Source organism: Sinocyclocheilus anshuiensis, unplaced genomic scaffold (genome assembly GCF_001515605.1).
Source record: "Sinocyclocheilus anshuiensis isolate Anshui unplaced genomic scaffold, SAMN03320099.WGS_v1.1 scaffold451, whole genome shotgun sequence".
In the NCBI taxonomy this organism is placed as follows: domain Eukaryota; kingdom Metazoa; phylum Chordata; class Actinopteri; order Cypriniformes; family Cyprinidae; genus Sinocyclocheilus; species Sinocyclocheilus anshuiensis.
The window spans coordinates 1,084,028-1,100,661 of NW_015549630.1; the positions used below are offsets into that span (position 1 = coordinate 1,084,028).

The 16,634-nt window shown below is 37.4% G+C and overlaps 2 protein-coding genes across 3 annotated transcripts in view; both read right to left on the bottom strand.

The window, feature by feature from the left end:
• LOC107659586 (major histocompatibility complex class I-related gene protein-like) overlaps nucleotides 1-523 on the bottom strand; it is an 8,946-nt gene extending 8,423 nt beyond the window's left edge. Inside the window, exon 1 of the mRNA XM_016448589.1 lies at nucleotides 306-523. Within this exon, the coding sequence (XP_016304075.1) occupies nucleotides 306-523 (218 nt within the window). The remainder of the gene's footprint in view (nucleotides 1-305) is intronic.
• Nucleotides 524-7,701: 7,178 nt separating this feature from the next.
• LOC107659594 (hereditary hemochromatosis protein-like) lies at nucleotides 7,702-14,356 on the bottom strand. Of its 2 annotated transcripts, none has more exons than XM_016448600.1 (6): nucleotides 14,236-14,356; nucleotides 12,915-13,175; nucleotides 9,369-9,659; nucleotides 9,125-9,247; nucleotides 8,952-8,991; nucleotides 7,702-8,840 (listed from the first exon to the last, which is right to left on the bottom strand). In XM_016448600.1, the coding sequence occupies exons 1-5, from the start codon at nucleotides 14,324-14,326 to the stop codon at nucleotides 8,969-8,971; spliced, it is 789 nt and encodes a 262-aa protein (XP_016304086.1). In that variant the 5' UTR covers nucleotides 14,327-14,356; the 3' UTR covers nucleotides 7,702-8,840; nucleotides 8,952-8,968. The 2 variants fall into 2 exon arrangements, with proteins under 2 accessions (XP_016304086.1, XP_016304085.1); XM_016448599.1 differs by having other exon boundaries at nucleotides 8,952-8,996.
• Between the last annotated feature and the right edge of the window lie 2,278 nt (nucleotides 14,357-16,634).

Genomic DNA, 16,634 nt, shown 5'->3' on the forward strand with positions numbered 1-16,634 from the left:
CATGAACTCACAATCGGCCCTGTCACGGCCAAGGAGGCCATTCATGAACTCTCTGCCTGCCCTGTCACAGCCAAGGAGGCCATCCATGATCTCACTGCTTGTCTTGTTGAGGCAGCAGAGGCCACTGTTAACCTCTCTGTGCTCTCTGTTCCAGTCACGCCTGATCCACCTTGGTGGATCCCTGCTTTGCTGTGGTGGTCATCTGTTCCACTGTGGGGATTTTTGCTCCTGTCTGCACTGCTGACCTGGTGGTCCTCTGCTCCGCCTTGGCTTCCTGCTCTGCCTGCTCTGCCATGGCTTCCTGCCTTGCCGGCTCCGCCATGCCTTCCTGCTCTGCCGGCTCCACCCTGCCTTCCTGCTCTGTCGCCTCCGCCATGGCTACATGCTCCTCTGGATCTGACCTGGTGGTCTCCTGCTCCACTGTTCCACAGTCTGCCTCTGATCCACGGCCCAGGTCCTCCAGAGTTTCACTGTCTGCCACTGTTCCATGGCCCAGGTCCTCCAGTGCTTCACTGTCCGCCATTGCTCGTTTTCAGATGAAATTTAAAGGGGACTGAGGCGATCACGGATTCGTGTACAGTTTATGGAGCTAATCCCAAAATTTTTAGGGGGGCTGAGTAGTCATTTTAGGTGGGCTATATAGCCCCCCTAAAAATGGCCTAGCGACGCCCATGCGTCTGTGTATATGACAAATATTGTATTTAATTCACTTCATCTGTGATATAGTATGCAAACACCGCGCGAGCGTCACTAACGGGAGCAGAAAGTGTCCGGCTTGACGGCTCCGTTTTCAACTCCGCCCCCGACTACAAGCGGCTACTCTCATTGATGTCTCTGCTCCATGGCCCAGGACCTCCATTGTTTCACTGTCTGCCACTGTTCCATGGCCCAGGTCCTCCAGTGCTTCACTGTCCGCCATTGCTCCACGGTCCAGGCCCACCTCTGCTCCACAGCCTAGACCTACCTCTGCTTCACGGCCCTGTTCCACCATGGCTCCACTGCCCAGGTCTGCCATTGCCCCATGGTCCAGGTCCACCACTGCACCATGGCCCATGGTCTTGCCCTCTGCTCCACGGCCCAGGCCCACCACTGTTCTGCGATTCTGATCCTGTTCCCCTGCATGGGCCTGGCCCTCCACCCTCCGTTTTCAACTCCGCCCCCGACTGCAAGCGGCTACTCTCGTATACTGCCGTCTGTAGCCGCGCTTCTTGTCGAACGCACCTAATAGCGAACAACTTTGTCGTTTGTCAAGTATTGATCCGTGTGACCTGCTGTTGGTGAGTTTCTGATCATGTCAAGTCTGTTCATGCCGAGTCAAGTCTTTGTTTGTATTTTGGATTACTTTGAATAAAACTGCACTTGGCTTCATCACAACTCGCCTTCAGTGGACTGTTCGTTACATAACCTTCTCTGTCTCTCCACCAGATTTGCTCAGAGATTTATATGTGATCAAATTTAGGAAGTGATGTGCAGTATCTGGGTTTATAGCCCAAGGCTGATGCGTCTGCTGTATGCCTGTGCTAGTAAAAGAGGGAGTACACGTAATTGTCACCCATGATGTCATAGACCTACCCTTCCAAAAATAGTTTGATTCCGTCTGTCTCCCTTGCTATAAATAAATAAATAAAGAATCAAAAACAAATCTGCCCCCCCCCCCCCAAAAAGAATGTATAGTGGCATAATACATAATTAAATTATTTTGTAAGAAATAATACGTTTATCAAACAAGTCTTAGTAACAGGTTTCACAACACTGTAAACAATTGTTCCCCTTTTTAGTTCCCCATTTTGATGGATAAAAAATAACACTGTTTTAGCATTTTGTCTATAAACTGACTATATTCATTTTAAATACATACTAAACATGTTGAAACAAACAAAGTTATTATCAAATAAAGATATCACTGAAACTTTCATTTGATTTACTCATGTAATATGAACACATTAGTTTATGGAATCTAGCCAGAGATAGGAAAATTAACAAGTGCCCAAGATACCCCCTCTTGTGCCCCAGAGTAGTATAGTCAGGGGGCCCATGTGCACATCATGATCACAAGAATAGCTGTAAACTGACTTACCTGCTTTAACAGCTGTCAAATATGACAAAAGACACACAAGAGACTGCATTCTGTCAGTAAATGAATCCCCGCACTTTAGGGTATGATCTTGTTGTTGAGTGTTACAGCCTACCAACTACAAATTTAAGAAGTGACTTTAGCTAATGATTGGAATTCTTTGCTGGTCTTACCGGTCTTTCCATTCTCGGTTAAAAAAGTGATTTATGCTCAATATCTCATTGCTGTTCATTTTGAATCATAATTTTGATCTGTTTATCTTTAATAATTTCATATTTTTGTAATGCAGATTACTTAAGAAAATCATGGATTAATGTGATCATGCCAGACTATGTAAGGGTGGACTCAGCCTCAGACTTTCAAAAGTATGCATTGAAAAAAATGTTTCATTAATTTAATTAAAAAAATGTAGGGTAATGATTCACATCTATGTTTTTTAACTTGAGCCAATGAAAAATAAATAACTTGCCCTAAGGACAATTTATTTATTTTTCATTGTCTCAAGTTAAAAAATATGTATAATATATGTGAATCATTACCCTGCATTTTTTAAATTGGATGAATGAAAAACAAATTTCAGTGGGTGAAATATTTAAAGTTCATGGCACAGAATTTTTAAATATGTCCAAGAGTTTCACACACTGGTCTGCTATTGTGGGGACATTACCATGCCTTTAAACATGACAAAACAAAATGTCTCAAAACAAAATGTGATTGGTTGCTTTACCTGTCAGTCATATGGCCTCTTGGGCGGGCCTTGGCCATTCAGAGTCTGTCCTCGGTGCAGCCTGCAGCACGATGACGTAGCTGGACTATACCCACTACGTAGTGGATATTTTACGCGCATGCGCTGTAGTAGGTCTCGAATAAATTCATATTTTTATTTACATTTTATCATTTTGCAGACGCTTTTATCCACAGCGACTTAGTCTAACGACTTGGTCTAAGTGAAGTCTAACGCAGTAGGCTACATGTAGCAAGCATCTGCGATGTTTTCGTCTATACCGGCAACTTCAAAGCTTTGTTTGTTTATTTATTTAATTATTTATTTTTTGAATAGCCTGCAAGTCATATATTATTGCCAGGATGCACATCAATGCTGTATCCATTATTATAAGTATACAACAAGCACTGTAACATGACTGATATGCAGACGTTGCACTGTAAATAGCTCATTATTAAGATATACATCACTCTATCAGAGTTAGCCTAAATGTCTTTTTGATTCTATCCGTCATGTTTATTTAAATTTAATTGGGGATATTAGATTAATGCCGATCCATTTTGTTTATTTAGATTTTATATTATTCTAATATAGCTAGAGAGAGAGATAGAGAGCGAGAGAGCGCTCTCGTAACGGAATTGATGGTTTATGTCTTTAGCCATTTATAATTGGTCTATCTATCTCCAGGGATTTCACTTGCATATAACACACAAAAAAAGAAATGGTCATCTTTGTGTTAATATGCCTTGTCCCCGACCATGTGTGTATTTATTTGCTGGACATTCCCCGACCGTGTGTGTATTTATTTGCTGGACATGAACATTTTCTTGCAAAGTGATTATATCATGTTTTGATGCCTGTGTTGAATTTCATTTAGACTTTACGCAATAAATTTATGTTTGCATCTCAAACATAAATTTATTAAGTAGACTGTAAGTGTATTGTTTTAGTAAATTCAGTAAAACTGCTTTTCCGTTTTTTCAGTGTGGTCTATATGTAGCCACGATTTAGCTCTAAATTAGACGGGCTACGTGTAGTCTGCTTTTAGCCCTCCTGGCGAAATCGAGGCAATCCGTGGTCTAATTTTAACGGCTTGGCTATTAGACCAACGATTATAACAGCCAAAATAGTCTTAAAATTTGTTACATGTAGTTTTCGCCCACTGTTGTATGGGGAACGACATCATACCATTTTAGCAAAATCATTTAAAGTGTGATTATCATTTCATTGAAATGGTCTATAGCTTATATACCAAACTCTTTCATTCAAAACCACGCCATCCTTGCTTAAATAAAGTTTGAATACACTACTAGTTTAAAATCACAGTATAATATAATTTGTGTAAGCCTATGAAACACACCTAGGCCTATATCTCGTAATAATTACAGTTTAATTTACATTAAATACTAGCTTCAATGACAGCCCATGTCATTGTTTCATTGTTTCATTTGCGCATGTGCATTAAAATCCAATACTGAGCATGCTCGTCAAACATCCAATATGTATTGGATCTGATCCAGCTACGTCATCGTACTACAGGCTGCAGCGAGGACCTCTTGTTCAAAGCGGCCAAGGTTCCCAGACCTTCTGCCGACATTCTGAAGGTCTGACTAGGCAAGACTAATGTAAGGGTGGCCTCCTTGGATGAAACTGCATCTGATGTCCCCATGAAAATGAGATGGTACCCACTTAGGTGCTCTACACAGACTCTGTGTATAGGGAGCAGCAATATTGATGCTGTGTTATCACTATAGGTCAAGTATTTGGTGTAGAATTATAGGTTAAGGGGGTTTATTTGTTCAGCAATCAGCACTTGAAAGTTAGCACGCTGTGCTAAATCTGTTTATTAATTCTGAAAGGTTGCATTTTTGCTTAATAAAGCTATAGACCTACATAGTTTAGCCATTTTTCTCTGGCAACCATCACCTCAGGGGTGTATTTCCCAAAATCATTGTTATATCTATGGTTGTTAGTTCCATTAACCTCTATTGGCAATGATGGAACTTGCGACCATAGTTGCTTTTGGGAAACGCACCCCAGAGCACTGGCAAAAGTATTTCTTAAAAAAAAAAAACATAATCTCTAACCTCTTGAATCCAGCTGGCATGGAAAAACAGATTATGCACAATAATAATCAGAATCAGAAAGAGCTTAATTGCCAAGTGTGCTCACACACACAAGGAATTTGTCTGGGTGACAGAAGCATCCACTGCACAGATGGGATGACAAGTGACAAGATAGATAACAAAATAAAAGTGATTAAAAATGTGAAAACAATACAAAACAGACAAAAAGACAACAGAAGATATATTGTATGTAGATGTGCAATATACAAATTATGCAAGGGAATTTGGATGTAACATGTTAAACAAATAACATGTATAATAAATATAAGTATGGATAGTTGGGTATATATAATAATTAGGCCTATAGTAAAGCATTATTATGATTATACACAGTAAGCCTACTCTTTGCTCTAACACACAAATACGCAGCATACTTTTTGTCTCACATCATGAATCTGCAATGCAAACAAATTTTAGGCTCAATAAAAGAATTTCTGGACTGGTTGTGGGCATAGGTACATTTTTTAAATTTATAAAACTCTCTGTAAATGCCAGATTATATATTAATTGAAATATTTTGTGTACTTTACATTTTTACAATTTTCGCAACATTCATGATATTTGTATTATTACAAAAGATCTGATGCATTGACGTATGTGGTTGAATACAACCCTTTATACAGGTGCATCTCAATAAATTAGAATGTCGTGGAAAAGTTCATTTATTTCAGTAATTCAACTCAAATTGTGAAACTCGTGTATTATCTAATTTATTGAGATGCACCCGTATTTCATGTTGCTTATGGTTTTAGCAGTACCATCTAGTGGTCAAAAAACAAACTGACACAACAATATATTCAAACTGTCTTAACCTACATGGGTCTTTCTTGGGGCTGCTCCAAATGGGAGGGACTATATCTCTAAATGAGTTGTACAGAAGAAGTGACATGTGGCCAAGTATGGTGACCTACACTCGGAATTTGTGCTCTGCATTTAACCCATCCAAGTGCACACACACACACCGTGAACACACACCCAGAGCAGTGGGCAGCCATATTACTGCGGCTTCCGGGTAGCAGTTGGGGGTTCGGTGACTTGCTCAAGATGGTATTGAAGGTGAAAGAGAGCGCTGTACATTCACTCCCCCCACCTACAATACAATCCCTGCCAGACCTAAGACTCGACCCCACAACCTTTGGGTTACAAGTCTGACTCTCTATCCATTAGGCCACGACTGCCCCTGTATAGAAGGTTCCTACCTAAGCCCACCCCTAAACAAAACCCCACTAAGTTAAATATCTCTAAGTCTGTTTTATTGAAAATATGCTTATTTATTATACAGGTTTTCCAAAAAGATTTGATTCATTGATGTTAACAATTAAGATATAAACATGAAGCTACAAGCTACACTTATAGCCTGAAACATAAAGAAGGAACACAATACATTCAAAATCAAGGAACTGCTGTTGCTTCTCAGTACAAGAAAGCAAAAAATAGGTTGCAATAGTAAAGAGAATAAAAGCATGCATTAGCAGTGGTGCAGTTAAACCAGATGACTGGCATTTTCAGCTTGTGAAATTCTAATAACCTTTATTTAACAAAAATGGTTACAATTATAGGCTTAACATAACTATAACTTTGATTATAATTGCATTTGCTCTGAATAGCCATTTCTAATCTGACTGTGTGAAGAACCCGGAAGCGTGGCTGCTGCTTGTTTTGTGATGTCATGATAAATTCATCTCACCAGTGACCATATTTAGACTTCCTCCTTCAGCTGCGGTCACTGGGCAAAACTCCAGAATTTCCAGCCAGCAGCTCAAGTGAAACTGAAAGAAAAAAAAACACCTTGTTTATCCGAACAGGTCTTTGATCATGTCATTGTTAATAATAACTATTTATTTTTATTCATTATTAAATAACAAAGGACAGCAAGATAGACAAGATCATGGTTATTAAGACACTTACTGGCTGCCCTGTAGGGATGGAAAGATATTTGGGACTTCGTTCAGCGTCTTCTCGTCGGAGATTACCTCCACGAGCAATGCCAACGTCCTCGTGTCTGTAAAAGCTCTCCTGTGAAACAAGTTTGTTACACACAAACATTCTTGATGTGTCAGGAGCTGATGGCCAACCCACCGCTTGCAGCCACAATCTAGCTCTGTCAGCATCTCGGGGGAACCAGTGCAAACCTGTCAAATTCTTACAAGGAGCCAACAAACACTTGCAACCCATTCTGAATTCAGAGCCAGCCTGGCATCAACTCTGTTTATAGGAAAAGGTCACATGACAGAAACCAAATCAAGCAGAGACAGGCAAAGTCAGATTCACATATGCTGCATTAAACATATAAGGGAAGAATCAGAGAATGGGATAACTGTTCAGTATCCTCATACAAAACATTTATTGTTTTTATCAAACAGGTGGCTTTTCCTGTTTCTTACACTTTACAGTAAGGTTTAATTGTTAACATTAGTTAATGCATTAAGTATCATCAACTAACAATAAACAACATTTTTACAGCATTTAATAATAATTATTTATAAATATAGTATTGTTCATTTTTTATTTCATGTTCATTCATGTTCAAAATAAAAAATGTAAAACTTTTAGCATACTGTATATAGAAATTACATTGACCATGTGTAGTAAATGAGCTGTAAGTGCTGTAAAAGTAATAATTCTAATTTCTAATTCTAATTCTAATTATAATTGCTACTTCTTGATATACTACATGAGCTAATGTTAATGTACCTTAAAGAGCTACCAAAATATGAATAATTTGTTAGTAGATCTATTTTCTGAAAATAGAAAAGATACATGTTCTGTTCTGGTACTCTTCCATCATTTTATTTGTTAAAGGCAATAACCATATTACACAAGCAGATTTTACACAGCAGGAAAAACAAGTAAACAGAATGGAAAGGAATGAAATGAAACATATGTCAAAGAATAACCAGGACACCAGGAATATGTCTACAGAACTCATCCATCTGCAACTCTCAGAACTCAGATACTTTTGCAGGACAACCACACAATAATACAACAAATATACAAACTTGGAGCGGAGATCATGAAGCAGGGGAACAAGTTAGCAGCAGCATGTTAAATGCACACAGCAGTGTGTCCGTGTACGTATTGGCAGTATCTCTCTCCTTGCTCTGCAGTAGCAGCAGCAGCATAGCAGATCTGTTCTGCCAAGACCAAATACATTAACATTGTAAAATATGTTACCATGCCAAACTCTCAACAGAAATACAAAGTGTTGTCTTGAAACTCAATATGGCACAGACTGATAGGTTACATAGTACATACTGTATAACTGATAGCAATCACATAGTTTTCTACATGGCGCAGATGATTGGTTTCTATAGCATCATATGCCAATAAGCTTGCTGCTTGACATTTAGGGTTTGCTATAGCAGTTGCAGCACAAACCAAACTAGAGAGTTGCCATGACAGAAAGTTAAAGTGACGTGACTTGGAATTTCCCATACTTGGAATTTATGCTCTGCATTTCACCCATCCAAGTGGACACACAAAGAGTTTTAAACACACAGTGCTGCAGGGCCCGGTGTGCAATTGCGGTTTAGGTGCCTTGCTCAGTTGTGGGTATGAAAAGCACTGAAGAGCGCTGAGGAGAGTGCTGTATAATCAGTCCCCCACCTTTCCTGCCGGTATTGAGACTCTAACCTACAACCTTCGGATTAGTCCAAGTCCAACTCTCTAACCATTAGGCCACAACTGCCCAGAAATCACACAGAAATACAATAATACAGCAGGAGATATTGTTCCTAAACAATATTATGATTTCAGGCCACATGTGCCAAGTTTTATGTTGCATACTGCATACATTTACCTACATATGTTCCTTTGTCTTTGTATTTTTTTAATGTCATTTGAAGGCCATCATAGCACAATTCAAATAGCATCCAACAAGCACTTTTAACTTTTCATGTTTTATCGCGCATCGAAGCTGAAATGAAGAAAAAATACTTTGGTTGTCATTTCTAGAAAGTTCACAAAATTAACCATAAAAAGAATGTTGTTGTTGAATTCATATTACTTTACAAAAAAATTTACTCACATGGAGTAGGGGAGTATTTACTCTGTGATGTCAAAGTTCCCTGTCCTCAATAAAAATAAGATAGTAAAACCATGATAGATAAAACGTAACACTACAGAAACAAAACTGCATGCAATGAATTTTCATCTAATTGAGCATTAGATGTAATGAACTGGACTGAACAGATCATTTACCAGCAGCTCGTCTCTTCCTCCATATGATGACTGCAGTTATTATGAGAACAGCCACACACATGAACACCAGCACACTGAAAACTACAGAATGACTGAAAGATCCTGGGTCACATTCAGCCACATCTGAAAATGGTGAGTTAAAAAAAAAAAGTGATAACAGTGAGTTACAGAGATATGAAGATATTTTTTTTTTTGTTATTATATCTATTGTGGCATTTTTTTTAATTGTTTTTTTTTTCTTTACCATATGTGATGTCCAGTTTGTTTTCCAAATTGAGGTGCTTCATTGTGCAGTTGTATTTATGTTCCTCACATAGTTCTTCTTCACTGATCACCAAACTCTTCCTCATCTGGCAAGTTCCGTCTCCGTTGGGCAGAATCTCTCCTCCTGTGATCTGATCATCATCCACAGGCTGACCATCTCTGAACATGGTCAGGTTAATGTGACGGGGGTAAAAACCAGTGGCCAGACAGCTGATCTGAAGCCCTTGAGAGTCTGAGAGGGTCTTATTCATGAATCTGACTCTGGGTTTTACTATAGAGAAGGATGAGTAGTGTTACTGTTGCAAAAGTGTTTTGTAATGCTTCATAAAGCATTTAGAGAAACACAGAGGTGGAAAGTAAATAATTACATTGAAACTACTGCAGTAAATAATGGGCAGGAGAAGAAACTAGCGCTAAAATCACAAGAAAGATGGAGACGAACAAGACGTTAGTGGTGCAGACCCAGCTGAAAATGAAACAACGTCGTATTCTGCTGAGGTTGAACTCGAAGAGAATGAAGTGAACCCCTGGCCATATTTAAGCTCTATTATGCAGTGTAAGCTGTGTTTGCCCAGGGAGACCAAACTAGCAGCTTATAAAATCTAGACATCAAACCTTTGCAAGCATGTAGAGGTAAGGTAAATACTTGCATTGTTGCATTGGTGGTTAAAATGAAGCTTTGACAGTTTAGCAAGAGGTTTTGCACAAATTAGCCAAAAAGACAGTGGTGCAGGACTCGTCTGCGATAATACCGTAATTGCTGTTTTAACGATGTGCAATATCTGACATTATCGAGTACTTTGCAAAAAAAAAAAAACACTCCTACAGAGTGCTGTGAAGTCTAGTAGATTTAGACTAGTGCGCGTGCGCATTCAGTAGCCCCTCACTGCAGAACACAAGATCCAGGGGGCGTGGTTGGATCCACATCTAAGGGGTGGAGGTTGGTAGGTTTAGGGGTGGAGATGGGTGGGCTTAGGGATCAGGGGGTGGAGACAGGTAGGTTTAGGTATATGTAAGGTGGGAGGAGTTGGATCTGGATCCAACCACGCCCCCTGGATCTTGTGTTCTGCAGTGAGGACCATCTCTGCGCATTTAGAGTGCGTTCTTTCACTGCGTGATTCAGTCTATTAAAATGCATTTAGAATGCTCACGAAATTGAAGATAGGGACAGAAAATGTATATATTTCTATCATTTCATATATTAATCAATATCACATGAAGAGTGCCAAAAATCAGCACGATTATAGATTTTTTTTTACAGCAGTTCAATAAACAAGAAGTTAATTAAGAGACTTACGTTTTAGACACCATATTGCCTGTTTTTGCTCTATTTCGACAACAAAAAAGAATTTCAAACACAGCCGCCACAGCAGTTTTGCGCCTCTGAGCAACATTTTGTTCTTGAATGAATCAACTGTTTAAATGATTCGGTTCGATCGCAATCACTCACTTATTAACAGCGACTTGATGCCACCTACTGGTGGTTTTAATTTCACATTTAAAATGTCTTTTGTTTTGTTTGTTGTTGTTGTTGTTTATAATTTCAAATATGAGTATTCAATGTTTTATGTCTTATATATCAAAACATTATTTCTGCATTTGTAACTGCAGGTTAAATGCATTAATGTCCTGCATTAAACAGTGTGTAAATGCATCTAAATGCCACTTAAGATGCAGCTTCTGTGTTTCCTCCGCATTGCAAAGATGAATTTTGTTGATACTGATTTAATTTGCTTGGTAACAGCCAAAATGTCTTATTATTCTAATTCACTGATTAAATGTAAGAATTTGGCTCAAAGGATGAACACTTTTAGAAAGAAAATGGCTTTATAAAGGTAAAAATGCCCATAAAAGATAAAAATCAATTTAAACTTATTAGAAAATATTAATTTCTATCACTGCTGTGAACTGACCACCACACAGAATATGAAGAATATCAAAAACGTTAAGAGTGAGCTGTCCATGGTAATCTTTAAGATACCAGCATAACACTCTCAGCAAAATATTGTCTAATTATCGTTATCAATAAAATCCAAGAAAATATCAAAATATTGTTGGTTGGCACCAGGGTCAGAATTGAAGGGGGGCTTGGGGCAAAAATGTCGCCCAATTTATGATTAGGTGCAAAAAGTGTCCCTGCACAATTAAGCAAGAACTATTAGGCTTACTGCGGTCACTATTTAAGTATAATGTGAAATAAATGAAAAGTGTTACATTTTAGAGTAGATCTGCTCATGTTGCATCAGATGTCTTTATACTGGCGTTTTGCAGCATTGAGCATTGTAGTAGCCATTTACACACCTTTCTGTTGTGTTTATGAATGCAATGTCCAATCAGAGGCGTTTTGATTCATCACCGCGGAGAACGCTGGAGTTGTTCCAAGTGTGCGCACTTACTGACTGAATTCTGAATGTGTATTCGCAAATTCTGTCATAATCATAAACAACAAAGTGCAAAATAAATGTGATTGATTTGCTTCAGTGATTATGGGAGTTTTTGCAAAAGTGCATATAGCTCACATTAGACTGAAGTCATGCACCACTTAACTGTACTTTGCTTGCTTTCTTTGTATAGTTTATAATAATATTAATTTGTTTTTCATGCTACTGAAATAACCATTGTGAAGTCTTGATTTTCTAACCCTTCAAAAGCAATAAAAAATTTCATAAACGGTTCTAAGCTTGTTTTGTCGGTAGCCAAAATATAACTTGTTTTTTCTGCCTACTTGGTGGGATGGTCTGCATTAAAATCTCACATACCTCCCTAAATGTTTTAAATGTCAACATGTTTTTGGTTATTGCAGTTTAACTTGTAAAGGTGTTCCTTTAATTAAAAACAACTAGTTTGAGATTTATAGGCCTATCCTATTTTGCCCCCCTCCCGCTGTTAAAATGTAAGTAACTTTTACTCTGAGTAGGCTACATTTTAAATGAGCTACTTTTTACTTTTACTTGAGTAGATTTTTAGACTGGTATTTTTACTTGTACTTAAGTAAAATTTCATTAATGCAATGGTACTTTTACTTGAGTAGAATATTTTAGTACTCTTACCACCTCTGGAGAAACATATTTCTCTTACCTTTTCTCAGCACGTTGTTCTTTTCCATATACAAATACCTCCGCAAAACTTTCATACAAAGAGGGTGATAAACATTTTCATACATATACTTTACACGAATCCATTTATGTTGGTCCCATGGCCGCCATGTCATTTTTGTCTGGGTTTTGTTGTTTTCTATGTCAAAAATTAACTCTTCTATATTTTGTCCATCTAAAGCATCCCATCTCTGAAGTAGACCTGGTTTATCATCGTTTAACAATTCACATCCAGCAATTCTCTGATGAACTTGTACACCTCCGGAAAACAAATATTAAGACTTAATCTATTTTTTATAATTACTGTCTCTAGCACATGTAGCTTTCTTGCTTATATGTCAAAAGTTTTATATGCTATTTGCATAAACACTTAAAAGTTACATTGATTATTAAGTCTTTTGTATGTTATAATTCTTTTGGGTTGCACTTACCATCTGTGTGATTTTGCTGCTCCTTAAGATAAAATGCTCTTTCTTTAAAGATGTTATACATAACGCGAAATACAATATCAGCATCCTTTTGTTCTTCTTCATGGAACTGCAAGTCAGTACTGTTAGTGCGATAGACAGGTTTCCATGTGACCGAGTCATAATATCCTATTTGCACATCATCTAACATCAGCACAGCACTGAACTCAGGAAATGGTGTCTGTCCAGCTATATACGTTACAAATGCCATCAACGAGTGAACATCTGTGGATACACAAGGAATATACAATGTGTACATAAGAGACATTTTCTATTACTAAGACAAACTAACTACATATGTATAAAATTATTATATGGTTTGTGTAGGTGAGCAGCACAGTTCCCAGTTGTATAGGTAGTGAAAATCGTGTGGAGAGATTTGAGTGTTGTGAAGTGTGAAAAAAGCAGCTCAATGTTGTCAAAGTTTAGATTAAGCTGATAGACATCCAAATGGAAACATCAGTGAGGTAAGGTCAGGTCCTGAGAGTGAAATTTTGTAAAAACAGAGGAATTATGGAAAAGAAAGGAACTAAATCAGATCAAGACTGAATAAAATTAGAGACATGACCAAGACTATGTGAGTTTATTCATATTATTTATGTCAAGTCAAATCTTTTAGAACTGCTAGACAACTCGGAGGTTACCAGTGCATGTAGGCTACATTTGCGTTATTCAGATATGCTAGAAGAGATGAAAAAGGATACAAATATTTTCTTACATTTAAGTTAAAATGTTTCCATTTAAGAAAACTATTTTGCAAGATTGTAAGGCAACATTGCATGCTACTGCAAAATAATTGACAGAGCCAGGAAAAAAAAAAAGTTTAGCTTAATTTTTTTATATGTTGTGGTTGCCTACCAAACATTTATAGAACTAATTAAGACACAGAATGTGAGTTTAAGAAATAGAATTATGCGTCATAAAACACCGTGAATACACACTAATTTACTAGATGAAGACCTCTGTCAGTTGTTTTCAAGTTAGTTGTGACAGAATTTTTGTGACTCCTCTTCGAATTGTATTTGTTCAATTATGTCTCAGAGCAAGAATTCATTTGCGTGGTTATTTTACACCTCCAAACTGTCTCATGTTCTCATGATGAGTTTCACTTTCATAGAGGTGCTATGCATTGATGTAAAAATAGCCCACGTTTGTCCGATAATTACTTAACTGTATTAATTTTAGAGTAGGTTGCCGCTACTATTCCATCGAAAACCTCGAAATTACATAATACCTTGTTGTGTATATTAGATTATCTAAAGGAAAATAACCGTAGCAATCTTACCTGATTTGGCGACTTGAAAGCAAGTCAACAAATATACACAAAACAGCATTATCTGAGTAAATAAGTCCTTATGCCTTAAATCATAAATCATTAAAATGGTTCATCTCGATTTGTTTTTGTACTCCTGATCTAGCACGAGGCTGAATTCAGCTTCTTATTCGCAGCTTCTTATTGACGCTATAGGGACCGTCTCTATTTGTGTCTCTTTTTCAGAAACGAACAATAAACCATTTTAAAATGTAAATAACACTTAAGATAAGAGTGAAAACGGGCTATCAAGATACGTTAATTATTGAACGTGCATGTCATCCTTTAAGTGCAGTAATGAAGTTTTTATTTTTTTATTTTTTTTATCTAGCCTCTTATGAAGAGTTCATATGACCCAGCACCTGTGAATTGAGGACACAAAATGATGACATTTTCATTGCTTTAAAATGCACACAAAGTTTGCTTAAATGCATATATGGTATTTGTAAATACTATAATTTGTACTAGACTTCAACTGTTCTTTCTGATACCCACTCCTATAAAGAATATTCTGGTTTTGTAACAGAAAAACGTGCATTTTCTGTAAAGCTGCTCTGAAACAATATGTGTTGTGAAATGCGTTATACAAATAAATATGACTTAACTGAATGAGCCATTGCATTGTTGGTTACTGTACCATGTTGTCTCCGAGGGTGTGTTGAGAGTTTCACAGGGTGCTTATACCCAGTGTGCTTATCCATTATAAAAAAGAAATAAATGAAAAATAAATAAATAAATAAATGAAAATAAAATTATATATATATAATTTATACCTACAATCCCTGCCGGTACGAGACTCGAACCCACAACCTTTGGGTTACGAGTCCGACTCACTAACCATTAGGCCACGACTTCCCAAACGAAGTAACACAAGTACAGTCAAATTCCTTAGCTACAATTCTAGCGCTGCTGTATTGCCTTCAACTCAGGCTCTACTTCCTGTAGAGACAAGTACACCATTTATCTTACTCATCAATCTGTTTTCATCAATGCTTTGAGACTGATGTTCCACAAGTTAACCACCAGAGGTCACTGTCACCCATATTTTGACTGTGTCTTATACCCACAAATCAATTTGTGTGTGTGTGTGTGTGTGTGTGTGTGTGTGTGTGTGTGTGTGGGGGGGGGGTATTAATGCTATTGTTTATTGATTAATACTATTGATTAGTATTAATCAATAAACTTTAAAAACATTAGTTTCAAAGCACAATAAATAAACAAGCAAACAAATAAACTAGAGATAGGAAATTAATAACACATTTTTACTTGATCTAACTGTCAGTTTATGAAGCAGATCTAATCTAGGCTATAAACAGGTGGAAGATGCAGTATTTTTGATATAGGGTTTGCAATGCAAATTTGTATGGGATCAGTGCATAGCAAGACAACAACAAATATCTTTAGCGTGTCAGTAATTACATATTTTTTTCTTCGTTTGGCAATGCTGAGATCCTTTATCTCTACATTTGCACAGACAGAATGATTTGTGACATTTAGAATTAGGAATTAGATGTAAATAATAAATACGAACCCATCATGTTCTAGTTTGAGATTGTTGAAGGGCTTATTCATGATAACTGAAAGATTTCAGAATTTAGATGTTACATATCATCTGAAAAGGATTACATTAAACAATAAAAATGACAACACAAGCTTTACCGTGAAACTGCTGGGCAAAAATATGAATAAAAAATTATAAGTAGCCTAGCCTACACTTCTTTTTTCTTTTACGATCCGTTCATTGCGTCTGTCACGTGACAAATGAACAAACGACTCGGTGAAGTAATTGTTTATGTCCCCTGTAAATTATCTTTGGATGCATTATAATGATTTCTTAATTCAGAATTCGATATTCTGGCTGTTAAAAAAACATTTAAAGCCACTTCAATTAACGAAATTACTTAAAGATTCGTTCATTTTGATGAACGAGATCGAACTAGAGAGTCAGTAAAGTGATCCGAACTTCCCATCACTATTGCACAAGTTAACCACCAGAGGTCACTGTCACCTATATTTTGACTGTGCCTTTCGCATTATGATATTCATTGTTTTACATACCACTGTGGAACTGGATTTTGGCCTGCTTGTTTGTCAAGCACGGCTGCGTTTCCCAAAAGCATCGCAAACCCAAGTACAGTATAACTGCTCTTTACAGTCTACTTACAGGTCTATATGGTTAGACACCAGACTGACCTTTGCATACAATCAAGAGTGTGTCTTGTAGTAGTGTGTATCAAACCTGTGGATTATTGTGATGTTTTTATCAGCTGTTTGGACTCTCATTCTGAAAAGCACCCATTTGATCCATTGGTGAGCAGGTGATGTGATGCTAAATTTCTCCAAATCTGTTCTGACGAAGAAACAAACTCATC

Coding starts and splice junctions, on each gene's coding strand:
- LOC107659594 (XM_016448599.1), bottom strand. CDS start 14,326: ATGATTTATGATTTAAGGCATAAGGACTTATTTACTCAGATAATGCTG. Junction 13,176..14,235: donor CTTTCAAGTCGCCAAATCAG/GTAAGATTGCTA, acceptor GTGTATCCACAG/ATGTTCACTCGTTGATGGCA. Junction 9,660..12,914: donor GCAGCAAAATCACACAGATG/GTAAGTGCAACC, acceptor CCTTCTCTATAG/TAAAACCCAGAGTCAGATTC.